Below are 27,312 nucleotides of genomic sequence, written 5' to 3' on the forward strand. Positions count from 1 at the left end.
GATCCAGAGCCCATCTGGGATCTTTGCGGGCCCTCTCAGCAAATCCCATGCCTTGTCAGAGGCCTGGGGTGAGTGAGGCTGGGAGACCCAACAGCTGGGAGAAACAATGGCTTCTCCCCAGAGAAAGAATTCCAGGGGGACGGTGGGCATCATTGTGCTGGGGGGGGGGGCACCATCTTGCCCGGGGAGCCCGTGGCTCTGCAGGAGGGAGGAGCTTGGGGGAAAGGGGCAGGCAGTCCCTCCTGTGGCTTTCTGTCCCCCACCCGGCTTGTCTGCCCACCCCCAGACACAAAGTGCAGAATCTGGAGAGAAATTAGGGTTCAGAGAGGCTGGAGTCCACAGAATCTGAGAGGAAGCAGTGGCAGGCTTGGCTCAGATGTTTGGTCCCCGGACTCCAGGTGTGTCCTGCCTGGCCCAAGCCAGAACCGGCTAGCCCTTTCCTTACTGGATTCCTGGATCCCAATCCCCAGCCCTGGAGAGGCCAGCAGGGGCCAAGCCTCACCGAGGCCACCTGGAAGCTGTTGTTGGTGCCTCTGTGGTCCAAGTCGTGGCACATGCAGGAGATGAACAAGGCGAAGATCTCGATGTCCCTGGAAGGTGTGTGAGGAACAGAGGGGAAGGGTGCTGGGGGTCTGAGGGGAGGAAGTCCAAGCCACCCCCAAGCCACCAGCCTGGACATCTGCCATCTCTCTGGAGATGGTAGGGTCCAGTCCCAGGGAGTGGGAGGAGGATTGGACTGCTGGACTCCCTTCCACCCAGAGCAGAGGAAATGGACATAGGTTAAAGCCCCTTTCACTACAGGAACAACTTCCTCGGATTGGGGGTGAGGGGGGAACAAGGCGGGGGAGATCAAGGGGGATCTTTAAACTCAGGACAAACCCTTCATTCCCAAGAGGGTCAGGGGGAGTGGCTCTGCTGATAGGCATGGGATGTTGATCCTCAACTCCTCCCTCTCTTTCAACCTCTATAATCAATCTGGTCCCAGGTTCTTCCTCTGCGACATCTCCAGAATCTGTCCTTTCCTGTTTGCAGGTACAGGAACTTGTCATATCCCTTCTCGACTACTGAATCGGGCTCCTCGCTGCCCTCTCTGCCTCCAGTCTGTCCCCTCTCCAGTCCATACTTCACTCTTCTGCCTGGATCATTTTTCTAAAACAATGTTCTATGCACACCTCCCCACTCTTCAAAAACCTCCAATGGTTTCCCACCTGTCTCTGCAACAAGTAGGAACTGATGACCATCAGCTTAGCTCCCTCACTCCTAATTATCCTCACTTCACCCACTACACCCCAGTTCTCATGCTCAACCCAACCTTCTCACTCTTCCTCTCGAGTCACCTGTTCTTCATTCTTGTCTCTCTCACCACCACTCTCTTGCTCACATCCTTCCTCACATCAGACAAACAACTGCTCTTCCCATTTTCAAGGTCCTTCTGAAATTGCATCTCCTCCAGGAGACTTTTGCTGGTTAATCTCTTATATTCCCACTCTATTTCTTTCACATCTGTCACTTCAGCAGTTCCTTATCACCTAAACAGTGTGGCTTAGTGGATAGACCACCAGTCTGGAAGGCAGAAGGACCTAGGTTCTAATCCTAACTGCTGTGTGACCTTGGGCAAGTCACTTAACTTCTTTGGGTCTCAGTTACCTCATCTGGAAAATGGGGATTAAGAGTATGAACCCAATGTGGGACAGGGATTGTGTTCAAACTGATTAATTTGTATCTACCCCAGAGCTTAAAACAGTGCTTGGCACATAGTAAGTGCTTAACAAGTACTATTATTATTAATAATAATGATTATTATTGAGCACTTGCTAGCAACCTAAACTGTGGGTAGGGAATGTGTCTACCTACTTTGTTGTATTTTATACTCCAAAGCACTTAGTACAGTGCTCTGCAGACAGTAAATGCTCGATATATATTTGACAGACTGACAGTTTCACCCCTACTTTACCACTTATGTAAATATTCCTATACTCCACTGCTCCCCTACCTGAACTGTATTTTTAATATCTGTCTTTCCTCTTAGGTTTTAAGTTCTTGGAGGGGAAGGTCACATGTCTACCAAACTCTATTGTATTCTTCCAAGTGCTTAGTTGAGTGTTCAATAAATACTGTTGGCTGAATGATTGATGGACAAAAACACCTTGTACTGGTGGGCTCAGACCACAGCATGGGCTAGGGAGACCCCAAACATGAGCATTCTGGAGAAACTGCTTAACCCTTCCCTGCCCACCACCCCCATTCTTCCAGAGCTTTGGGTTGGGGGCACTGGAGAGTCTCTCTCAGAACAAGATCCCTTTCCCATTTTGCCCACAGAGCTGGGATCCAGTTTCCTGTCTCCCTCTCCACCCCTACCCAAATCTCCCCAGGGGCTGGGCCTACTTCCCCCTCAGCTGGATGCCCGGCCACATGGGAAGGGACTCACTCGAGATACTTGGCCAGCTCCAGGTTCTTGTAGAGGAGGTAGCAGAAGTGGGAGACGGAGAAGGCGTGCATCCAGTTGTGGTAGGGGGGGTCGCGGTAACCCTTCTTCACCATTAAGCAGAAGCTGCAGGGGAGACCACCCTCTAGAGCCGAACTTCCAGACTGCCTGCCCACTCCCCTCCCTGAGGCCCACCCCCTCCAGAAGCTCACCCTGGATGACAGCACCTCACTCCAAAGCTCACAATCACTCTAGACCCCACTGCAACCTTTGTGTTTAGCCTGGTGCCTCTGTCTCCGAGAGTCAGGGGTTGGAGAAGGGAGCTGTGGTTTCTAGAGATGCTTCTGTTTCTTTAATTGGCCTCCTTAGATGCTTTTTTCAAGACTGGTGTTGCTGTGGCTCCGGGCTCTCCCATCAGACTGCCAGCCCCTCTAGGGGAGGGACTGTATCTTTTCCTCAGCCCCTACCCAGGGCCCTAGCTAGCATCTAATGGGGCAGATAGGGTGGACACACTCATGGACTGTCAACTTCTTGGGGGTAGATCAGGCTGAGATGGAGGTGGTCCTGAGGTGGGGGAAGGCTGGAGTAAGGTTGGGGGAGGGGTGCTCAAATCCAGCCCACCTGCAATGAGCATCTAGGAGGAGAGACTAGGTTGACCCTAAGAAAATGAAGTTTGTGGATTATCTCTGGCTTTCCATCTCCCAGGTCGCCATGCCATGGATAATGGAGACTTGACTTGACTGTGTGCTCAAGAGCAGAGAAAGGGCATTGGGGAGGACAGGTGGGACCAGGACAAGGAGGTGGTGGTGGGACGTCAGGGGATGAGAAGCAGGGGGTGAGGGGGACGCGCACCGTGCCAATGTCTGCCGGTCAATCTTGTAATTGTTGATGAAGTTCATGTCCTGCAGCATGCTCAAGATGGCCTGAGGGAATGGGGAGGGGCACAATGCATCCGTCACTCATCACCGCCCTCAACTGCCTTCCCCCTTCCTCCCTTGATGGGCCCAGAAAGGGGTTCTGGCTCCACTAAAATCGCCTCTGGCTCCAGCCCAGGGGTTCCTTAAGGGTCTCCTCCTGTCAGGCCTTTGGCCTCCAGGTCCCACCCCAGTCAGAGGATCTCTTGCCCTGCTCCTTTCTCCTCCATGCATGAACAGAAGCTCCCCAAAGTGTGGGAGGCATCAGTCTCCAGAGCTCCAGTCTGAGGGGACCCCCATCCTCTGGGCACAACTGACCCACCTCCCCCACAACTCTTGATCATCCATTCTGAGCATCTCTGTCTGACAGTTGGGAAGTCTCTTTGAGGTCTAACCTTAATCCCTCCTATTGCAGCCCAAAGGTCAGGTTTCCCTCAAGTGTATCTGCTTTTGGCCTAAGCAAAGGGAAGTTATGAGGTTGGCAGGGAGAGAGGAGAAAGGATGGGAAGAAGAGGGGCTGAGGCGAAAATGGAAAGGGGGACTAGGAGGGTTCCTCACCATGGAGGTGTCATCCTCGGGGAGAGAGCGGGGGGTGTAGGTGAAGCAGGCGAAGTTGGAGTCGATGGCGGCCACAGGCTGGATTCCATCCCTTAGCAGCTTGGTGTATTCGTCGTCGGAGACCTGGAGGAGAGGGTGAATAAGACAGGATGGGGTGTTTTTTTACAGGCCAAAATTTTCTTCCCTGTTCCCTCCATCCTGTTTGAGCTGCCCCATCCATTCAGCCCCATCTGCTCCTCCCCAAACCATCCGCCCCATCCCTTCCTCCCCATCCCATCCACCCTAATCCCTTCTGCTTTGGCTGAGCTGCCCCATCCATTCAGACCTGTCCCCTCTGCCCTATCCGCACTGCTCCATCTATTCAGCTCCATATGTTCAGCCCCAACCCCTCTGCTCTAGCCACACCGTCCCATTCATTCAGCCCCATCCATACAGTCCCATCCCATCTGCCTCATCCATTCAGCCCTGCCTGTTCATCTTTGCTTCCGGCCCCTCAGCTTCTTCCCCTCAGCCTCTGCAGCCCAGTGGTGCAGCCCTGGTTTGGCCCACCCCCTGGGCCTGTGGGAAGGGCTGGGTCCCCCAGCCACTCTCAACCCCTTCCTCCACGACTCAGGAGGGAGCCATGGCATTGCCTGGGGGTGAGTGGATCAAGCCTGAAACCCAGGCCCCCCCGCCCTGCTGAAGGGTCACCTTCATGTGGTACATCATCATCTCGTTTGCCAGGTGGCTGCGGTACTGGGCCTCGTTCACCTTCTTGTAAAGCAGGGACTGCCAAGGAGAGAGGTAATTGTAAGCCAGGGACCTCTGGCCTTCCCCATTATGTCTCTGTCTTCTCGCCCGTGCCTCTGTTTTCCTACCAAAGTCTCCACCTTCCCAACAGGGTCTCCACTTGCCCACTAATGTCTCTTTCTTCCCTCCAATGTCTCCTCTTTCCCATGAATGTCTCTACCTTCCCACCAGTGTCTCCACCTTTCCATCAATGTCTCTACCTTCCTGGCAGGATCTCCATTTTCCTGACAATGTCTCTTCCTTCCCTCTAGTATCTCTACTTCCCAACAATGTCTCTATCTTCCTGCTACTGTCTCCACTTTCCCACCAATATCTCCACCTCCCTCCAAAGTCTCCACTTTCCTACCAATGTCTCTTCTTTCCTACCTATGTTTCTATCTTTCTGATAGTGTCACCACTTTTCTGCCAATGCCTTTACCTACCCACCAATGTCTCTACCTCCCTGCCAATGTCTCCACCTTCCTGGTAGTGTCTCCACATTCCTGCCAGTGTCTCCATTTTCCTGACAAAGTTTCTGGCTTCCTACTAATGTGTCTATCTTCCCACCAATATCTCCACCTTCTCATTAGTATGTCCACCTTCCTGCCAAGTGTGGGCAGATCCTGTGTGTGACAAAGTCCAGACTCCTTTTGGAGATGGAACTGAAGTCCAAGAAACTTGTAAGGCCTGCTGCCTAGTAACCACATTTTCCAGAGGCATAAGGCCTTCATTTCCCAGAATTCTCTTGATAGACGAGCCAATGACCAAACAGGCGGTTTTTAAATTCAGAAGCAGAATTTTTGCTCCCTCTCTTCCTGATTCCTAGGTCACACTCTGGTGTCTTGCCAGACATACGGTTCCATGTGCTGACCTAGGGGTACCCATAATAATGATGATGATAATAATAATAATAAAGATGATATTTGTTGAGCACTTACTTTGTGCCAAGCACTGTACTAAGCACTGGGGTAGATACCACAAGATAATCAGGTCCCACTTGGGGATCACAGTCTAAGTAAGAGGGAGAACAAGCATTAAATCCCCATTTTACAGATGAGAAAATTGAGGCTCAGAGAAGTTAAGTGACTTGCCCAAGATCACAGAGCAGGTCCAGGATTAGAACCCAGGTCTTCTGACTTCCAGAGCCATGCTGCTTCTACTCAGGCTTGGAACTTTGGGTGTCACAGGAAGTATGGTTGTCTTTGCATATATTGAAGCCTGAATAGCTAATGCAGTGTAAACACTGGTTTAGCTTTCCCCTTTTTCTGTGCCTGGGCCTTAAATGAAACTGTATCAGAACTTGGAACGTTTGTTAGATGTCTGGAGAGTAGAGTGGGGAAGTGCCATGGATTTCCCACTGGTTCCTTCACCTGGGCCCAGTAGCATCTGGTAGCCCTTGGCTCCCTGATTCCCACATGCCAAGCGATGTGAGTGCTGAGGTTTGGATTCTGGAGTTGAGACCCCCTTAAGGGACTATGCTAACTGCCCCACAATCCTTTCCCTCCATTACCATCACAACTTTCTGAATCTCAAGTAGCACAGGTCCCCTTCCTCAACTACTCCCCAGCCCCGGGTGGAGTGTGGGGCTGTTGTGACTGGAGGATAGGGGAAGAGAAGAAGCAGGAGGGGATGGTGGGATGGGGAATGGGAGCTGAGGACTGTGGTGGTTGTAGAGAAGGAGGGGATAGGGGATTAAAGGATAGGGATAGGAGGTAGGGGAGATAAGAGACAGAAGGTAAGAGGTCATAGATGAAGAGATAAAGGGACAGATGACTGAGGAAAAGGTCAGGGATAGAGGTCAGGGATAAGAGAAAGGAGATGGGGATATGGGACAGGAAGAGAGGATAGAAGACATGGGAGAGGGGAAAGGAAATAGAGAATGGGACAAGGGAAAGGGGATAGAGTGCAGGAGTTGGAGGATGGAGAAAGGGGGTAGAGGATGGGTACAAGGAGAAGGGATAGGGGACAAGGGACAAAGGACAGAGGAGAGGGCAGGGATAGGGAAGAAGGGATAGAAGAGAGGAAACGGGGGCTAGGGGTCAGGAGCTAGGGGTCAGTGCCAGCCTGGGGACGGAGCCCAGCCAGGGTTTGTACTCACGTGAGCGATGCTGATGCCGCAGTAGATGGAGAAGGCTGTGGCCAAGTCTTCATCAAACTTGCTGAACCAGGGTCCATTGATCTTGTTCACCAGCTCGGCCACCCCGATGACTTCTGAGGGGGTCACAGAGTAGGGGTGGGAGGAGGATAAAGAGGGGTGAGTTTTTTTCTTTTTTTCATGGTGTTTGTTAAATGCTTACTATGAGTCAGGCACTGTCACTAAGCGCTGGTGTAGATACAAGTTAATCAGAATGGATACAGTCCATGTCCCATGTGGGGCTGGCAGTTTTAAAACCCATTTTACAGATGAGGAAACTGAGCCAAAGAAAAGTTAAGCAACTTTAACCAAGTCGCACAGCAAGCAAGTGCCTGGGCAGGGATTCGAACCCAGGTCCATGCTCTTTTCACTAGGCTATGTTGCTTCAGGATCAGCAAAAGCCACTTCTCAAATTCCCCTAGACTATAAACTCATTGTGGGCAGGGAATGTGTCCGTTATGATGTTGTGCTGTACTCTCCCACGTACTTAGTACAGTGCTCTGCACACAATAAGCACTCAGTAAATACGATTGAATGAATGAATTAATGAAAATGCTCTGCTTACAGTAAGCGCTCAATAAATATGATTGACTGACTGCCCCTACCGGCTCAGTGATCCCCCAGGCCAGGAACCAAGCAGGAGGGCCTGGCCCACTGGACAACACTTTAGGGGTCAAGGATTGTCTGAGCCTGGCAGGCACAGCCTGTCCTCTCGTGAGAGGGCTCTCACCTATGAGTCAATAAGGGCACGTGACTCCTGGTCAGGTCGATCTCACATCCAGGCTAATCAACCTCTAGCCTCCCATCCCTAGCACCCAGCACCCATCCTCCCCTCTTCCTCACCCCCAAATCCTGGTCCACCTCACCCCATGCCCCTGTCTTCCACCTGAGCAAATCAAGCATGATAACGGCTACCTTTCCTCCCACGACCAAGAACCTCCGCTCCCAGCATTCTCTGGATCTGCTGGGCCGCTCTAATAAAAGCTGTTATTGTGTGCCAGCCCCACTGCCTCCTCGAGAAGCTGGCACTGGCTCTCCACCATGCCAACGAGGAGACCCTATCTCATCCAGCTTCCCACTGGTGGGAAAGAGAAAAACACTCCCAGAATGAGGCACATCGTGAAGGCTCCATAAAACCCCAGGAAGACTGGTGGCTGCTGTAGTGGTCGCCATGACTGTGGGTGTGCACTGAACAGAGTGCCCAGGAGCCTGAAATTCTGCTCCTATAGCCGCAGCATTCTTCTGATTTTGTTTTTATTTTGCTTATTTGTGTCTGTGTTTTAGGCTGTTTGCACTCATGATGTGTCTGTCTCCAGTTCCTTCTCTCCCACTTATGACTGTGAGCCCCAGAGTGAAGGGAACCATGTCCAATTCCACCTCCGCACACTTTTCCAGCACTTAGTACAGTGCTATGTACACAGTAAGTGCTTAATAAATACTAAATCCTATTCTCTCCTACTAGGACTGTAAGCCCCATGTGACAAAGGGACTGTGTCCAACCTGTTAAATTGCTTCTACCCTAGTGCTTAGAAAAATGGTTGATATATAGTAAGTGCTTAATAAATATAATAATAAGAATAATGGTCATTATTCTTATTATTACAATACTCCTCTGCAGGCTTTGGCCACTACCAAGCTCCTTGGCAGCTCCCTGCAGTTCCTCCAGTTCTCTCTGACCCGGCCGGCCCTGCGGCTTTCCGGGCCCCTGCTCTCCCCCATTCTTCTCTGCCTTTCAAACTCTGCAGCTCCCCCGGCCCTGGCCATCCCCCCAAGTCCTCCCCTACCCTTGCAGGAATTCCCCTGTCCCCTGCCATCACCCAGTCCTCTCCACCCCCGCGGTCCCCTCAGCCCCACAGCCCTCTGCCATTGCCCCAGTCCTGTCCTCCCCGACAGGCCCTGCAGCTCCCCCCAGCCAAGTCACCCACCATGGTTTTCATCTTTGATGGGGAAGCAGAGGATGTTGCGGGTGCGGAAGCCAGTGCTGTCGTCCACCCCACGGTAGAACAGTGGGTGGGAGTAGGCATCCTTGATGTTGAGGATGGTGCCCGTGGTGGCCACATGGCCAGCGATGCCCTGGTCAGCCGGGATGCGAAACTCCTGGCTCTGAGGGCATAATGAGGGGTGGGGAAGGGCAGGCAAGTGGGTGGAAGCAGTCACAGGTGGCTGGTCACCCCTGGGTTAAGGTTGAATCCAGCACCATCCCCAGACTCTTCGATTTACCCTTCTAGCCAAGCAGACCCTTAATAACCCCCTCTTGTGGCCCTTCACCCCTACTCCCATCTAGTAGTTTCGTTACCCTATCCTTTTTCCTCACCCACCCAGGGACCCCTCCCCCACATACCACCCTCTTCTCCCTCCCCAGACTATCCAGTCCTTTTCCCCTCAGATGCCCCCACCCCCTCCTCCCCTCCCTCCTCACAGAGTGCCCAGTCCCTTATCCCCAGCAGCCCCTACCTCAGTTCCCCTCCCTCACAATAGAACACCCACTTCCCTCCCTGCCCATTGGCCCCCACCTCATCGTCCACCACGCCTCCGTCAAACACTTTGGCCACCAGCTCATGATTGAGTCTGTCCAACAGGAATACAGAGCATCTAGGAGAGATGGAGGGAGTCAGGGGATCGGGTGGGATGAGAGTAACACTTCCCAGAACAAGGCCCCTCCCCACAGGCAGGGAATTCCTCCTCTAAGAGGTCCATGGAGATGGAAGGGGTGGACTGGGGTCCAGATCTGAGCATAGAAGGAGTTAGAGGCTCCTGGATCTGATCTAGGCACTTGAGGCCCAAGACTGAACTGGACCATCCTAGGGAAATCTACTGTGGGGACCTGGGGAAGGGGCAGGACTGGAGGGGCAAGCAACGGGAGAGGGGCAAGGGTCGAGACAACAGGGAGGAGAGGAGCAGGGGTTCTGGGAGGAGGGGGGCAGGGCCAAAGCTATTAGGGAGGAGAAGGAGGTAGGGGTGGAGGCATTCTGGGAGGAGGGGGATGGGCCAGAGGCACCAGGGAGGAGGGAGGTAAGGGGCCCGGGGCACTTTCGTGGAGAATCCTGCAACTCACATCTCCGCATTGCTGAGGTTTCTGGCCTCAGAGATGATCTCCTGCAGCAGCACTGACACATCATCTGTGGAGCAGAGAGAGGAAAGTGAGAAAGGAAAGTGAGAGACTGGGATGGAGTGGCAGGAATGGACAGAGGAGGAGGAGAAGAAGAAGGAAGAGGAGAAGGACAGGGAAGGGGAGGAGGAGGGACCGAATGGCCTGGAGGACACTTTGGAGGCACAGATAAGTCATTCAGCCCCAGTTTTTCCCAGGCAAAGGGCAAAGGTGTCAGTTCAACCAACCTGGCTCCTGGAATGGGGAATGGGGGCAGCCCTAGTCTGGCAGGTAGGATGCTATGAGGGTGAGGCTCTTGGAGGGACCCCACAATGCCTCCTCATTTTCTCTGTCCTCCCCAACCTGCCAGTGTGCTGGACACAGCAGCAAGGACACTCACCCAGGTGAGTGAAGAGGTTCTTGGCCACTTGCAGAAGAGCCTGTGGGAGACAGAAGACCCAGACCCTTCAGGCAGGACTGAGCAGCCCAGAGGACACTGGGGACATCCTCCTGCCCCCAAGCCCTGACCGATGGGCTGAAATTTTCCCCTCACCATTGGATGGCAGTGGAAAATTCCCCCAGGGTGGGGAAGGGGACTTCCCGGGATCATGTTCCAGGAACTGGGTCTGGGGGGGAGTGACCCAGATGGACCTGGTCCTCAGAATTCCCTTGGAGGCAATCAGGGCTCCAACAAGATGACCTGGTGCCTCCTGCCCTGATCCACCTGGGGACCCAGAGGGCCACAGACAAATAACCCTGATCTCTGTTTCCCTGAAAAAATACTCCATTTTCCAAGGGCCCATCATCCATGCCTTCCCCTCCTTGCGCAAAGAAGCAGAAGCAAGTAGCATAGCCTAGTGGATAGAGCATTGGCCTGGGAGTCAGAAGAACAGGGTTCTAATCCTGGCTCCACCACTTGGGCGTTGTGTGACTTTGGTCAAGTCACTTTACTTCTCTGTGCCTCAGTTTCTTCATCTGTAAAATGGGGATTAAGACTGTAAGCCCCTCTTGGGACATGGACTGTGTTCAACCTGATTAGCTTGTATCTACCCCAGCACTTATTACAGAGGCTGGTGCATAGTAAGAACAAATACCATAAAAAGGTCAGTGGAGAAGGAACCAACGGGGTGGGGACAATACTCTACACTGATAGCAGCTTAGGCAGTTGAGGAGGATTGGGGGAAGGAGTCGAAGCTTTTAGATAACAGGAGGGCTTCTGCCCTATCTGTGATTCCAGCTGTGCAGACTCTCCTTGTCCCCTTGACCTCAGATAATGGGGTCAACCTGCAACCTGTCACCCCACTCTGTCCTGGGACACAGACAGAGCCAGAGAACCCGCCCTTGACAGGACCAAGATTCAGGCGTCTCGTCCCCCTGCCTGGGGGTCGCTTATTAAGGAGCCCGAGGTGTGAGGTGCGCATGCCCAGGTGTGAAGCTCCCAAGGAAAGCAGCCGAAAGGTCTCAGGTGGTCTCAGCTGGGATTTTCCCACGCTTCCCTCCTCTGCTCTCACATAGGGACTGGCGCTCGTCTTTCCTGTAGTGCACAATATGACCACTAGAGGGAGGGCAGACCCCGCTGGAGGGCAAAGCCGGCGGCGCGAAGGGGGCTGGTGGGGAAGGATTTCAACCCCGGAAAACATTTTTTTATGGCATTTGTTAGGCGCTTATTAGGTGCCAGACACTACCCTAAGCGCGGAGGTCGATATAAGCTAATCAGGTTGGGCACAGTCCCCGACCCAGATGGGGGTCAGTCTTAATCCCCATTTTACAGGTGGGGTAATTAAGTGAAGTGACTAGCCCAAGGTCACCCAGCAGACAAGTGGCAGAGCCGGGATTAGAACCCAAGTTCTCTGACTCCTAGGCTCGTGCTCTTTCCATTAGGCCACGCTGCTTCTCATGGAATTTCAGTTCTTGCAGGACTTTACAGTGGGGTACTGGACTCAGGATGCCTGGACTCCTTGAGAGGTCATCTAATCAATCCTTCTGCCTCTGGGCAGCCCCATACCATGACCAACTCGGCCAGAGAGCAGTAATGTGCAATTTTCAAGCCCCTGTGTCTTATCTATGTCGTTCTAAAGTGATTAGCCTTGGACCGAATTTGAGTCTGTATCAGCCCTGCTCCAGGCTAAGACCGTGGCTCCTTTCTTCTTTTCTGGATCCTAGGGAGCCCAGGAGGGTAGAACAAAGATGGAGGTGCTCAGGAGGGCCAATGTGGGAGCTCAGTGCTGGGCAGGAATCCCAGTTTCACCCCTGCTCTTGAGCCAAGCTGGCAGTGGCCTCAGCGTAGAAGGAGGTGGAGTGGACATTTGGGTTAGGGCATGTTCCTGGAGCTCAGAGCTCAGGGAGGCAGAGGGGCATGACAAGACTGAGGTGGATGTAGTCAACACTGGGGTCAGGGAGAGGTTGGGGCCGCAATGAAAGCTGGGGTTCTCCAGGAGGCAAACCATCTTTTGGCTCTACTGCTGGACCCAGAGTTCTAGATCGGCTGGGCTCTGAGGCTAAGGAGGGTGTCGCTTAGGGTCTGATGGCCTCATGCTTCTAGTTTCCATTGAAGTTAGGGTGAAGTCAACAGTTAGACTTAAGGCTAGGAGAGCGTCAGGGTTGGGGTCAGAGATTGAGTAAGGTGCCTGTTCTAACTGGGGAGAGGGGTGTGGGAGAACGTCAAGGTTTGGTTTCAGTTCGAAGAAGTTTGACCTGTCCAGACCCAACAGGTCACTGGGGCAGAGGAATTTGGGGGGTTTGGGTGTCCCAGGCTGCCTTCCCGCCCAGGCCCCGATTGAACCAGTAAGGCAAGGAGTCAGCCAAAACTGCTTGGATGGGGAAGCTGAGAAGCTGAGAGAGGGGCTTGCTGAGGGGATTAGGGTGCTGAATTTAGGAAGTAGCAAGGAGCAGGGGACAGGGAGGGCAGGCAAGGGCAGGATCTTGCTTACCTGGCATTCGCACTTGAGCTTTTGTTCCTTTTGGAAGGCCAGAGTGCTCGTGAGCACTGTGGATGTGTAGCAGAAGCAGTGGAGGATTTTGTGTTCATCCTCATCTGTGTACCTGGCAAAGGAAGAAAGGGACTGGGGCCAAGGACTTGGGCATAGTCCCTGGGGAAGCCAGCTGGGCATAAGGCTGCTTCTCATCCAGGGAGGGAGAGGGCCTGCTCTGTGACCTGGAGCAAGTTGCTTAACCTCTCTGGGCCAAACTTGCCTCATCTGCTCCAAAGCAAGAATCCTCCAGCCCCTCCTGGACCCTGGGGGGAAAGAAAAACCTTGCCTCCCCCTGCCCTTTGCTCATGAGCACCAGGGCTGCTTGGTGGGGTGGCAGGTGTCTGGACTTGGAGGTGAGGGGGTTTCCACCCCAGGCCTTCAGGGGGCTTGATTGTCCCACAGCCCCAGCACTAATGGAACACTGGCCAGGTGAGTTCTCCCCTATAGTCCTGAGGTTAGAGTGTCTTTTTCTGGTCATTTCCTGATTTCAGCCCCTAAACTCTTCTGCCCTTCATGCTACTTCCTTCCTTAGATGCTGTTCCTGGGTCTCACAGACTCTTACCCCCAGAAAGCGTTCCCTTCTACTTCATCTCAATCCCCCTTACTACAGTTCCAGCCCATTTCTGCCCTTACTGGAGATTCTCTTTCTCTTTCACCCTGGTAGCTGGGTTTCCAAGAGGCCCTGAGGTGGATGGGCTCAAACACAACCACACAGGATTGTCTCTGGGCCCATCCTACCTCCTTACTAGGCCCCTGACACCCCCACTATCTGCTATCTGGCAACAATAATATCACACTATGGATGGACTGACTGCAAGCTTTTTTTGAGCAAGGAATGTGTCTTGCGCTTTTTCAAGCGCACAAGCAGCAAATGTGTGCTCAATAAATATCATTACTACCACCACCACACATCCCCTCAGTCCTACCTCCCCCCCTACATGCTGCCATTTTGGTGCCACCCCAGCCCCTTAACTCACATTTCTCCTCCCTCTTTGTTGAAGACGCAGGCCAAGGCCACCACCTGGGATGTGGCTCGGCTGATGACCGGCACACATAGCATGGAGAGGACCTCACATCCCAGCATGCTTTGCAGCTGCCTCAGCTCCTCCTGCGGAGAAAGCAGGAAGACAGAACTCAGGGGAGACAGAGATGGAGAGAGACAGAGGGCAGGGAAGGTGGGTGTTTCTGCCAAGCCCTACTCTCCATCTAGACTGTAAGCTCGATGTGGGCAGGCAAAGTGTCTACCCAACTGTTACATTGTACTCTCCCAAGCACTTGTTCACTGCTATACACACAATAAGCACTCAATAAATATGACTGGTTGATTCAGAAGAGGCTTGCTGAGACCTAGGGGGCTGGGGAGATTAGAACCCAGGCCTCCTCCGAATCCTTGTGGCCAAATCCTGAGGAACCCAGGGCTAGTTAACCAGGCTCATATGCTTTTCTCCTGACAAGTGACCTGGCTCCGTGACATCTCTCCAAGGAAGGGGGAGGGGGAAGAGGAGGTCGAGATACATTTTGGATTCGAGATACATTTTGGATTATCGGTGGGTTTTCTTTATCCAGGTCTTCTCTCAGCAATCACAGACAATTGAGCACCAGCTGCCACACACACAGATGTGCTGTCCCAGGCTGCTCTGTGTCCACTGGGCATCTCCCCATGGGCAGCCCAAAGGACTCCAAGCTGACTCGGGCATGGGGGATAGTGGAACTCACAGAGCTGATGTCCTTCAGTGTGATGGATTTCTTCTTCTCCACTACGTCCCCAAGGCGTCCAAATGTTAGCTGGAGAAGGGCAAGATGGGGTTTGGAAGGGATATAGGCATCCGGCCCAGCACCTCCAAGGAAAAGGCTCAGCTCTGGGAAGGGGCCTGGACCAGAGTTCCAAAATTCCATATCCCCTTGTATCCCCATGTTGAATCCCTCGGCTTCTTCTGCCCACAACGTCCCCCACCCAGTTCCAGCATCTCCCTGCCTCCCCCGAGGACAACCAGTGGGTGGGAAGAGGGTAACATCAGAGGCCCGTCATCTCTGCATTTCCATGGCAGCAGGGTCTCTGGTGATATAGAGGATGAGGGATGAGGAACGGATAGAGTGTGCTGGGAAAATCCCACCATGGAAGCCTCAAGCTGTGGTAGAGGGGGATGGAGGGGAAGAGGGGAGGGGGAAGAGAAGGAAGGGAAGGAGTAGACCGGCTCCTCTCCCCAGTTCTTCTCTCCCCCAGCCATCCCTCCCTTCCCCCTACCCCTCCATGGTCAGGGGGCAGATTCTCACAGGAAAGCTGATCTCCTCTTCCAGCACTTTGTCCCCGATAACCTAATAATAATAATAGTAATAATAGTGACATTTGTTAACCCATGGCAAAAAGAAGATGAAGAATATGAGAATAGTGCATGGATAGAATGGATAGATCATGGATCTGGGAGTCAGATGTGTGACCTTGGGCAAATCACTTAACTTCTCAGGGCCTCAGTTATCTCATCTGTAAAATGGGGATTTAAACTGTGAGCCCCATATGGAAAATGAAGCTTGTATCTATCCCAGAACTTAGCACAGTGCCTGGCACATAATAAGTACTTAACAGGTAATATAAAAAAAAGGAGATAGGGAGGAAGGGAGTGGCAGTCTGAATGATTCTGAATGACCCCCTCTGGACTAAACTAGTGGTGGACAGGGAGGTCAATAAGTGCTATGCAGGATTGACTGACTGACCACCCTATCTGCCCAAGAACCCATCCCCTCGCAAAATCCCTCCCGCTCTCTCTCCCTCCTACTCTGTCCGGAGGGGTCTCCTAGTGCCCACCTGGCAGGAGAGTTGATGGTTATCCTCTGACACCAGCAGGAGGCAACAGCATGGCGACTGGGTTTCCTGCTGCAGCTGGGAGGGCAGAGGACGTGGAATTGTTGGGGGGGGGGTGTCAGATTCTGTTTGTCTCTCTTCCCCCCGCCTCACAACCTCCTACGCCATCGTGGTCTAGCTGGTCCCTGAGGCCGAACCCAGGATGGTTGGCACCTAACTTGGGGGGCGGGGGCCTGCAGCGGCCCTATTGCTGGGGGGCAGAAAATGGGGGATTGCATAGGGGTAGAGGTTGCAGAGATCCTGTAGGGGGCCAGGGCGGGTCCTTACATGATTGATGACTTTGAGCTGCAGGGAGGAGGCATCCAGGTCATAGAGTTCACCTGTGGGAGTCAGGCACAGTGAGAGCAGAGAGAGAAAGGGAAGGGGAGGGAGAGGGCCATCCTCTACCTGGCGCAAGGACCTACACACTCCCCATCCCCCTGTCTGCCCCCCACCCCACCATCCGCTCCCCACCCCAAGAGCTAGGAGCCCACAATTTTCTCTTGCCTAGCTCAGAGAGAGATGAGTGATATAGGGAGCCACTATTCTCTGACCGGGGATGAGGGTGAGGCCAACCCTCAAGAGGTCATTACAGCCAACCCTCGGCCTCTGGGCAGAATGGACAGGGAACTGAGGATGCGATAGACTCTCTTTCCCCAAGAAGCAGCATGGCATGGGCCTGGGAGCCAGAAGAACCTGGGTTCTAATCCTGGCTCCACCACCTGTCTGCTGTGTGAACTTGGACAAATCACTTCACTTCTCGGGGACCTCAGTTACCTTGACTGTAAAATGGGGATAAAGGCTGTGAGCCCCATGTGGGATAGGGACTTTCATTCATTTATTCAATAGCATTTATTGAGCGCTTATTGTGTGCAGAACACTGTACTAAGCACTTGGGAGAGTACACTATAACAATAGACACATTCCCTGCCCACAATGAGTTTATGGTCTACAATCCAACCTAATTAGCTTGTACCTACCCCAGCTCTTAGTACTGTGCCTGGAACATAGTAAGCGCTTAACAAATGCCATTTTTTAAAAAAAGGGGTTGCAGGACGGGGTGGACAACAGTTCCCTGCTGATCCGCAGCCCCGCCCCGTGTACCGCACAGCTGCAGGATCTTCCGGTCCAAGTCGCTGTAGGATCCACTGTCTCCGGGGGGGTCCAGCAGAACAAGCGACGTCCGAGAAGGGCTCAGGGCTGGGCTGGCCTGGGGGCTGGGGCGGGAGGTCGGCTGGGGCTTCTGCAGGGCCCTGACCCGCCGCAAGGCCACCAGGATCTGCAAGGCAGGTGGAGAGGGGTACCTCAGGGGCTGGGGGGGGGGTCTGTCTGTGGGTCTCTCCTGTTTCCCCCATCAGAGTGTTGGCAGGGATATAGGTGGGGCAGCAGAGGCAACGACGACACTGGTAGTGAAGGAGATGACCCACCTCCTTCCCTGCCCTTTCAGATACTTTATCCAGCCCCGGCCCCAGGTCCTGACTCACGTGCTTCTCCAGCGCCTGCAAGCTCCGTTCATCCGCATCCCCCAGCTGTCCACTGCGCACCTGGAAGACATGGATAAAGGTGCTGAAGGACAGAGTGGCATGGCTTTGGTCTTCAAGACATCTAGGAACCAAGGGGAGCAGCAAAGGAATCTATGACCCATGAAATCTCCCATTGCATCCCCTTCCATCTGGCCAGCACCATCCCCAGCTCCCTCAGCCCCCAGCCCAGCCTGAGACCTCACCCTGCAGCTCCCCAGGCTACCTCCATCCCCACCCTACTGACAAACAACCTACAAATGCCTCTCCTCTAGCAAGGCCAGAAACTGGCAGTTCAACAATCCTCAAAGATGGCTCCTGCACAGCATTCTGGGGCCTCAGAGCTACTGGAGGTTATCCACATCCCCATCTTCTTGTCCCCCATCGCTGACCCCACCCACTGCCTGCCCATCCCCTTCTCAGCCAGCTGCCGGGTGCGACTGCAGCCAGCTGGAAGGGAGCCCAGTCCGAGGTCTGGAAGGCGAGATGGCAGCTCCAGGTCCCAGAAACAGAGAGAAGGCTGCCACTGCTGGGAGCAGAGGGTGGAGAGAAGCAGGGGGTGGGGGGGTCGTTGAGGAATCTAAGAGGGGACAGCTCTAGGGTCTGCTGGCTCCAGTAGAAACCACAGAGATCTGAGTCTCGTGGTCAAAGCTGGTGGTGAAGGGAAGGAGAAGGGGTCCTTCTCAAGTGGGCAGGCCCATGTCCCAGCATTTCCCCAGCATGTCCCAGCATGACCTAGCATGCCTGCAGCATGCCCCTAGCTGGCAACAGGGAATTCACTAGGGACAGGGGAACTTAATGTTGGCTAGACTGAAGGAATATGAGGGCATTCTGTTGACTGGTGAGCTTTCTTTAAATTCCCATCTGATCTGTTTCCTAGAGAGGGTGCTTTAGCTGCAAAGTTTTCTGTCCTCCTGAAAGTATTGTTATAGTTCTCCATTCTGGCTTTGTCAGCTGTTTCCCCATCTCTTCTGGCTGAGGGAGCTTTTCGGGGGTGAGCTGGTGGTTCAGGAGCACAGAGGCAAGTGAGATTCATCATCAAAGCCTCAATCTGGAGTGATGGTTTTCCCTTCACTATCTCCTCCTCACTCCCCCATTTTATAGATGATGAATTTGAGCACTAGAGAGGGTGAGTGACTTGCCCCAAATCATCCAGCAGGAAATGGGCGCAGTCAGAACTAGAACCCAGGTCTCTTGCCTCTCAGCCCCATCCTCTCCCTACTAAGCCTCACTGCCTCTCATGCTCGGAGGCTCCATGCCTCTATCCTTGTATTTTGGAAGGGGGATGGGGAGACCAATCAGGGAGGGTTGACAGTAGGATGTGGAATGAAGCCTCTGTGCATTTGACCAGGAGTCCCACTAGCCTGTAAACTCATTATGGACAGGGAGCATGTCTACCAACTCCGTTATATTGTACTCTCTTAGTCACTTAGTACACTTCTCTGCACACTGTAAGCACTCAATAAACACAATTAACTGACTGACTGAGAGAAGCTGAATGAGCAGTCCAGCCCAGGCTTTCCCCACCTGCTAGACCCTGGCACTGTGTATGTACATTTGTCTGTCATTTGCAAACACTTCTAGGCTGTGTGGCCTCTACGACCTGCACTTGTGCATGTCTGAGTGTCTGTGCGCGTGGGTTTGTATTTGTTGCACTCGTCTGCATCCACTTCTACCTCTCTAGCTCCATCTTTGTCTCTCTCAGTCTGGTCTCTCTCAGTCCTGTCTTCCTCCCTTCCCAACCAACCAGCTTACTGTGCTTTTATCTCCAGTCTCCCCATCTCTCCCCCACCCCATACCACTTGGAGTTATAGAAATTCTGGCCAGTTTATCCATTCAAGAGCCCCAGGGCATCAGGAATTCCATTCCAGAGCCCTGTGGTGATGGACACTCTACTATAGCCCCATTCTGTTCAGATGCTACTGAACAGAAATCCAAAGTGGAAAACACTCCAGCCTATTACCTTTCCCGGGCACACTCTCTAGTCTAGAACTTTTCCAATGTTGTCACTCCAAACTACAACCTTGCCAGGGCAGGCATTCCAGTCTAGAACCACACCAGGGCAGACGTCCTGGTTTAAACCTTGTCAGGTCAGGCACTCCGGTCTACAACTTCTGTTGAGGTAGGCACACTGACTGATCCTAGAACCTTGCCAAGGCAGGCACTCCAGTCTAGAATCCTGTTAGAATAGACATTTTAATCTAGAACCTTGCTAGGACAGGCACGCCAGTCTAGAACCTTGTCAGAGCAGAAAGTCAGCCTCGAACTCTGGTCTGCAAACCTAACTGGAAGCCCCCAGACAGCATTATCTTTTCCATTTGAAGTAGGAGTCATCTTGGAGCAAGCAGGTTTCAAACAGACACTTCTGAATTCCCTTTTGTGGTTAAAGTACCACACAAGGGGTTAAAAAACTCAGTCTCTGCTGCTGGGGAGAGGAAATTTGTGAGGTGCACAGAAAAAAGGGGGGGATAGAGGGCCTGGGGTCCTGAGGAGGAAAAGTGACCCCAGCCAGGCTGGTGATGAGCAGGGAAAGGAGGGAACAAGCTGGAGCTCTGCCAGAGGTCAAGACCCCAGAAGAAGATTTGGGGTTAGGGCAGGGGCTGTAGCTTACAGAGCTTCAGGTCTGCCAGAGGAAGCAACAGTTAGAGGAGAAGCAGTGGAGGAGGGAAAGAATTTGGGGAGAAGGGGGACAGTGAACCAGGCTTGGGTTGAGCCTTTGGGGAGATGCTGAGCTTCGTTGGAATCTTGAAACTACTCTGCCTTGAGAACTGTGGATTGGAAGCAACATCGCCACGATCCAGGGATAGAGGTTGCAGGGGAAGTGGGGCAAGAGTAGGAAAACTGCAATAAATCATGGGGAACCTTGGGGCTGTCCTGACTCGGGCTGCCCCTGCCCTTGCCTATTAGTGGCTTTGGTCCCAGAGCCAGCTGAACCAGACGAGGACTTGACTTGGGGCCAATTGTAAACTTTTCACATCCTTTCTTAGGGTATTCCCAGGCACTGGTTCTAGGGCTACAGAGTGTCATCTGGTACCAGAATTTAGACACCTCTACTTTCATGCAGCAATGGATCACATAGCTGATCTGACCCCTCACCCAAACTCCTGGTCAAGAAATGCCTAGTTCCCCTTCTTGCTTCCAGGTTCAGGACTGAGCTTCTGGGGAGGATTCCTAATTAACACCCAGGAGTTTCACCTTTGCTCCTACCCTGCACCAGAGATGAATAACCCAGCCCCATCTTATGAGGTGGGTCTCTTTCTGCTCTGCTCTTTCCCCCTTGGAAATGGGGAATAATAATAATTGTAGTATTTCTTAAGCACTTATTATGTGCCAGGCACTGTATCAAGTGCTGCAGTGGATACAAGCAAATAGGGTTTGCAAATAGAGACATAGTCCCTGTTCCAGATGGGGCTCATTAGTCTCAATCCCCATTTTACAGATGAAGTAACTGAGGCACAGAGAAGTAAAGTGACTTGCCCAAGGCCACACAGCAGACAAGTGGCAGAGCTGGGATTAGAACTCATGACCTTCTGACTCCCAGGCACGTCTCTATCCATGGTGCCATGCTGCTTCTCAGTCTTAGGGGTAGTGGGAAGAGAGGCCAGGGCAAGAGAGACATCTCCAGCCTTGGAGAGACGTGATTCAGGCCTGGATACTTTGACTTGAGAAGAATTGGAAGCAGAATAGCCTAGTGGAAAGACCACTGGCTTGTGAGTCAGAGGATCACCTGTCTGCTGTGGCAAATCACAGCAAATCACTTCACTTATCTGGGCCTCAGTGACCTCATCTGTCAAATGGAGGATTGAGACTGTGAGCCCCATGTGGGACAGGGACTGTGTCCAACCTGATTAGCTTGTATCTAAGGTCTAAGGACAGTGTTTGACACATAGTAAATGCTTAACAAATACCTGCCACCCATCGCTAGAGCATTTTGCCAAGAATGGGATTCTGGGAGGGGCCAAGAACATAAGATCCATCATTTCAGAGCTCTGGAATGGAACTCCCTAAATGGTCAATGATCTAGAATGAAAGTCTAAGGCCTGAGGTTTGCAAACCTCTATAATCCTCTCCCTGGGAGATGCTGTCCCAACTGGCTTTTAATCCCCCTGTCACCTGGGTCAGAGATCCAAGAGAACCTCCATGTTGATTTATGGAGTTGAATAGATGGGAAAAATATTTCACTCCTGCTCTTATCCCAACACCATTAGAAAAAACAGTTTTTCTCCTGGAAAAGGAGATTCCCAGAGGAGAAAGGGATGCAGTGGAGAAGGGGGAGCCTTAGGATCCTAGAATTCCTGGCTCACTGAGCAGAAAGAGACCTTGGAGTCCATCTGGCACATCCCCCCATGGCGGGCAGGGCCACCGTCAATGGCCAAGGAGAAGGTCAGAGCTGAAAGTTGGGGGGGTGGGGACGCCTGCCATTTACAGAAGAACTGAAGCTTCTGGCTGACTGATTGCTGTTTGACTTGCAGAACAGAGTGACCTACTTAGAGGAAGAGAACAAGAACATTGTGCATGCACGCACACACACACACACACAGAAACATAAAAACACACCAGACACAAATATAGCCAAAAAATAGGCCTTAACACACTTGCACATTCACATGCGTGCATGCACACACATATTTGCCCACACTCACTTGCACACTCACACCCTTTCATTCTTGAAAAGTGTTTAGGATTCAGGTCCCTGACAGGGAGAAGGAGACAGTTCCTATCCAAGATGGATAGAGACTTTCCCACACTCCAGGGTGGGAATGGTCTGGGTTGGTGAAGGAACCAGAACACAGGCCCTAGTGCAAAAGAGCAAGGAGTTAGCTGGGATAACTGGGTGGGAGAAGAGAAGGTTAAAGGCTTCCAAAAGGGTCATCACCTGAGGAGAGGAGCTGGCCCATAGGGTTTCCTGACAGACAGTGAGTGGGCCCACAGGACCAGGACTAAAGCAGGGGGATAGAGGTGATGGCCTCTGGCAGACCATGGCCAGGGGCTTTTAAAACCTAGAAAAACTGGAGGGGGTGAGGGTTAGGGGGCCAAGGCAGGCTTTCAGGTGCTGTTTCTAACCCTCCTAGTCGGGAGAGCCACTGGGTGTGGGGTACCATGGGAGGAGGGGGTACAGAGGACTAACTTTCCCAGCCAGAAATTAATCCTGCTGTTGGAGTGCCTGAAAGGAGGGTGTTGGTATAATCTAGGGGCCCAAAGATGGTTAGGAGGAGGATGAGAGGGGAGAGGGGAAAACTATCTTGGCTCCTTCTCTCCAAGGAGATGCAGGCCCCTCGAGGCACCACCTGGAATTCCCCAGGGCAGGGCTCTAAGCAGGGCTTCAATTTCATTCACTTGGATTTGTATTTATTTGCATGGGGTTGCCAGGGCAGGGTGTGCATGGGGGCAAGAGAAGCAGGTCATGGCTCCTCCTGGGGAGACTTCCTGCCTTGGGACCCCCCCAAACCCTTCTCTCAGTTTCCCTCAACCCCCAGCCTTAGTCCTGGCCCAGATCCACTCTCCCCACTCTCACAGTCCAGGTGGAAAGTCTGGGAGAGGGAACAGCATCTGGGAGCTGGAGAGGAGGTCTGGGACTGAGAATCTGTGGGGTTCAAAGGCAGGTGGATGAATGCAAAGACCTTTGACATAGCCCCTCCAGGACGGGTTCAGTTCTACATGATAGAGATTGGTTGGAGGAGGGAAATGGCTGGCGGGGGTGTTGTTTAGGAGGAGAGTTACCACCCTGGCTGGTGGAGGCCGGACACCAGGGTTCTTGCATTTCTCCCATCCCTTAGACTCTGACCCAGGATGGATTTTTCAGACCAGATTGAGATGGCCCCAGTTGGTCCAGGAGCTTAGTCCAGATAGGCTGAAGCCTGTCCAATAAGGAAGGAATCTGGACATCCCTTGGGGAGGGAGCATGGCAGGGGCTAGGGGCGGGTGGGAAAATGGTGAAATGTTATGAATGGGATCCAGGGCCAACCTCAATCCAGGGCAGGTTACAGAGAGAAGTGTAGGCTGGACTCAGGTCATTCAGGACTCATTCATTCAATCATATTTACTGAGTGCTTACTTTGTGCAGAGCACTGTACTAAGCACTTGGAAAGTACAGTTCAGCAACAAATAGAGACAGTCCCTGCCCACAACGGCTCACCACTGGGTCTTCCTCAGGCCCCCCACCCAGGGGGAACTCAGGGAGAGGAAAGCAGCTGGGAACTATGGGTGGTGAGGGTTCCCTGAAATCCATCACTCCCCTCCCGCCTCCCCATCTCTCCTTCCCTCCTTTGTCCACCCCCATCCCACCACAACATAGGGCACCCCTCCCCGCCAGCTCTTACCAGGATCACGGCCACCACGGATGCCTCGTCCTTGTCCACCAGTGGAAGGATCAGCACTGGGGGAAGGGGAGAGAAGAATCAGTGGGAGGGGGAAGGGGCAGAAAGGAGTTAGTGTAGAAAGGGAGAGGGGAAAGAAGAGTTGATAGGGAGGGGGAGAGGAGAGTTGGTGGGGAGGAGGAGGGAGTAGGTGAGGGCAGAGGAGTACGGTCCTGGAATTGAACAGGGCGAAGACACATTCTAATCTTGTTGGCAGGGACTCTCTCAAGTGACTGCACACAGTAGGCGTTGGATAAATGCTATTCCTATTGAATGAATACATGAATCTCAGGATCCTTACTGCCCTAGCTTCTCCCCACAGGGGGCCCTGCTCCCAGGCTCAGATTGCCAGAGTGGCTTGGAGCCAGGCCCCAAGAAGTCACAGACATTTGCTATGCCAGGCTGTGGGAAAGAGACCCCATGGGGAGAAAAGGGGGTAGGTGGGGCAAGGGGAAGTCTAGGAGCAGGCAACCCTCTTCCTCTCAGGGCCTGGAGATCCCGCGGTACTAGAGAGGCCGGGAGCCTGGTGAGGGAGGGAGAGAACAGGGGTGGGTGTTTGGAACAGGAGATTATATTTGAGGCAGGGATGGGGAGAAGAAAGAAAGGAGGCTTTTCCAGGTGGTGTGAGCAAGAGGCAGACCCTGCACTTAGATTGGCTCCCTTTTGTCACCTCTCCCTCAGCCCCACAGCACTTATGTCCATATCAGTAATTTATTTCTTTATATTAATGTTGGGCTCCCCCACCTAGACTGAAAGCTCATTGTGGGCAGGGAATGAGTCTACCAACTCTGTTATACTGTATTCTCCCAAGAGCTTAATACAATGCGATTGATATGATTGACTGAGGGACACAGAGAGCCACCTCCCTGCCCACCCCTCCGCCCCTACCTTGTCTATCGGCAGGCAGTGGTGCGGTCAAGACCCCCATCTGCTTCTCCTGCAGCTCGGTGGGGGCCAGCCCATTGCAGGCCAGACGTTTCTGGGTAAGGACAGCATCTCTGGAAGATCAGATCATTCACAGTCACAAGCCAAGACCCATCAGGGTCATTCCCAGGGGAGAGAAGTTCAGAAGAGCATGGGGTCATGGGCCCATCCCAACACAGCAAGGACAAGAACAAGGACAGGGTAAAAGGGGGCCAGGTCCCAGGAATCAGGTTCCCCAGTTTAGGGGGACCATCCCTCCACCACACACAAAGATACATGTGCAGTTGTGCTCGGGCCAGAACAGGGGAAGGTGTGACATGACATGGAAGACACTGACCCATCCTTCCTGATGGGAATCAGAGCAGGAAAAAGCCAAGTCAGAAGCAAGTGAAAATTTCCAATCAGTCTGGATACTTAGATTGGGAAGGTGGGGGGGGGGGGGGGGGGGGGGGGGCGGTGTTTGTTCATTCATTCAACAGTATTTAGTGAGCACTTACTATGTGCAGAGCACTGTACTAAGTGCTTGGAATGTACAATTCGGCAACAGATAGAGACAATCCCTGCCCATTGACAGGCTTACAGTCTAATCGGGGGAGACAGACAGACAAAAACAATAGCAATAAATAGAATCAAGGGGATGTACTTCTCATTAACAAAATAAATAGGGTAATAAAAATATATACAAAGAGCAGACATGCACAGTGCAGAGGGGAGGGGAAGGGAGAGGGGGAGGAGCAGAGGGAAAGGGAGGGAAAAGGGGGCTTAGCTGAGGGGAGGTGAAGGGGAGCAGAGAGGCAGCAGAGGGAGCAGAGGGCAAAGGGGAAGCTCAGTCTGGGAAGGCCTCTTGGAGAAGGCGAGCTCTCAGTAGAAGGAAGTGAGGTGTTTGTGTGTGTGTGAATAATAACTGTGGTGTGTAGCCATGTGTGTCCCTGGGTCTGTGTATTGGAGGAGGGGAAGGGCCGAGATTTGGAATTAGAAACTACAGTATTATTACTGGGGAAGCAGCATGGCATAGTGGATAGAGCACAGGCCCGGGAGTCAGAGGACGTGGGTTCTAATCCCAGCTCTGCCACTTCTTTGCTGTGGGACCTCAGGCAAATCACTTCACTTCTATGTGCCTGATTTACTTCATCTGTAAAATGGGGATTGAGACTGTGAGCCCCATGTGGGAAAGGGACTTTGTCCAACCCAATTTGCTTGTCTCCCCGCCAAGCTTAGTGCAGTGCCTGGCATAATAGTAAGCACTCAGTGAATACCATAATTATTATCATTACAGGATGACTCCAGCTGTCAGAGAGTCTAGAGGCTGTTGGTTCCCCTGCAGATCCCAGGACTGCTGAAAACCAGGGCCCAAAGCAGGGAGTGGGGTCTTCTTTGGCTTATATGCCTGGTTTTTACTGGTGGGCAACTCTGTCACCTGGGTCGCTTTCAGGGATGCCAACAAGTGATAAACTTTCCCCCGTCAGCCCACCCTTGCCCCTAACAGCCCTCTGCCAGCACCTTCTGGCAGACAGACGGGAACCCAGGCCCAGCAGCGGGGCAGGAGTCGACCAGGGGTCACACAGCAGACTGGGCAAGGGGGTTAGGCCCCTGGGGGACCTGTTGAACGTCTGGAAGAAGATGGTTTTTGTCAAGTGCTTACTATGTGTCAAACACTGTTCTAAGCATTAAGGGGGATGCAAACTAATCAGGTGGAGTACAGTCCATGTCCTACATGGGGCTCACAGTCTTAATCCCCATTTTATAATCATTGCGGTCTTTGTTAAGCGCTTACTCTGTGCCAGGCACTGTACTAAGCTCTGGGGTGGATACAAGCAAATTGGGTTGGACACAGTCCCTGTCCCAGATGGAGTTCACAGTCTCAATCCCCATTTTACAGATGAGGTAACTGAGGTGCAGAAAAGTTAAGGGAGTTGCCCAAGATCCACAGCCAAGTGGCGGAGCTGGGATTAGAACGCAGTTCCATCCTTACATGGCTTCCCTCCCAGACTCTCAGCCTTGTGAAGGAAGGGCCATGACCACTTCTCATCAGTGCCAACTGTTTGTGGTGAGGAGGACTCGGGCATACTCTCACTCTGTCTGCAGGGAAAGGTCTTGATAGGAGAGGGACCAGCTGTTTCTGGGCCCAAGGTCTTTGTTCCTTGCCAGGATGGAGAATGTCTATCTCTTTCGCTCCAGGATCCCCGGGCCCCAGCTGTGGGCCAGCCTGCCTGGGGCTAATTACCCAGCTGGCACCTTGATGGAAATGTCACTCTTGCATGATTAATTGTCCTGGGGCTGCTTGCTCCCCACCCTCGGCTTAGTGATGGGTCTGAAACCACCTGGGTTGAGCTGATTGAAGTGGCAGGATTCTGCAGGAAGGAGGAGTGGACCAGGGGATACAAGGTGCGGGAAGTACTTTGCAGGGATCAAACAGGAAGACAGGAGGAACTCAGGGACTGGAAAGAGCCAGTTGTGTGAGGAGGGGAAGTAGAAGAAAGAGTTTTTCTGGAATGTTTCGGCCATGTGACCTCTACCTTTCTCCCAGTTCCTCATTTGGGAGATGGGGAAGCCAAGGCACAGATAATAAATCATTATTATTATTATTACCGAGAGGACAAGAGACCTGTCTGGCATCAGACAGCATTTCAGTGTGGAATGAGAATTTGAACTCAGGAGTCCTGGTCTCCAGGACTTTAAAGCTACCTTATAAAGACAGTGGAATAGGGGAGCAGTGGAATTACCTTCCCTGGGGGCAAGGAGTTCCCGCTGTTGGAAAGACTTTGTAGCAGACCTCCCTAGAGGCAGTAGAGGGATGGACAGCATGACCTCTGG

General features: G+C 52.7%; 1 protein-coding gene across 1 annotated transcript in view; it reads right to left on the bottom strand.

Annotated features, from left to right (window-relative positions):
* The window catches only part of LOC100085552 (cGMP-dependent 3',5'-cyclic phosphodiesterase), a 139,410-nt gene that overhangs the window by 8,276 nt on the left and 103,822 nt on the right, over positions 1-27,312 (bottom strand). Inside the window, exons 5-24 of the mRNA XM_029056895.2 lie at positions 24,463-24,572; positions 23,539-23,594; positions 17,183-17,242; positions 16,803-16,977; positions 15,987-16,039; positions 15,663-15,737; positions 15,134-15,175; positions 14,576-14,644; positions 13,837-13,967; positions 12,818-12,929; positions 10,288-10,327; positions 9,855-9,918; positions 9,313-9,391; positions 8,725-8,902; positions 6,764-6,876; positions 4,588-4,665; positions 3,898-4,020; positions 3,278-3,348; positions 2,429-2,551; positions 503-590 (exon numbers count right to left, since the gene is read on the bottom strand). Of these exons, the coding sequence (XP_028912728.1) occupies positions 503-590; positions 2,429-2,551; positions 3,278-3,348; positions 3,898-4,020; positions 4,588-4,665; positions 6,764-6,876; positions 8,725-8,902; positions 9,313-9,391; positions 9,855-9,918; positions 10,288-10,327; positions 12,818-12,929; positions 13,837-13,967; positions 14,576-14,644; positions 15,134-15,175; positions 15,663-15,737; positions 15,987-16,039; positions 16,803-16,977; positions 17,183-17,242; positions 23,539-23,594; positions 24,463-24,572 (1,840 nt within the window). The remainder of the gene's footprint in view (positions 1-502; positions 591-2,428; positions 2,552-3,277; positions 3,349-3,897; positions 4,021-4,587; positions 4,666-6,763; positions 6,877-8,724; positions 8,903-9,312; positions 9,392-9,854; positions 9,919-10,287; positions 10,328-12,817; positions 12,930-13,836; positions 13,968-14,575; positions 14,645-15,133; positions 15,176-15,662; positions 15,738-15,986; positions 16,040-16,802; positions 16,978-17,182; positions 17,243-23,538; positions 23,595-24,462; positions 24,573-27,312) is intronic.

Source organism: Ornithorhynchus anatinus, chromosome 2 (assembly GCF_004115215.2).
Source record: "Ornithorhynchus anatinus isolate Pmale09 chromosome 2, mOrnAna1.pri.v4, whole genome shotgun sequence".
In the NCBI taxonomy this organism is placed as follows: Eukaryota; Metazoa; Chordata; class Mammalia; order Monotremata; family Ornithorhynchidae; genus Ornithorhynchus; species Ornithorhynchus anatinus.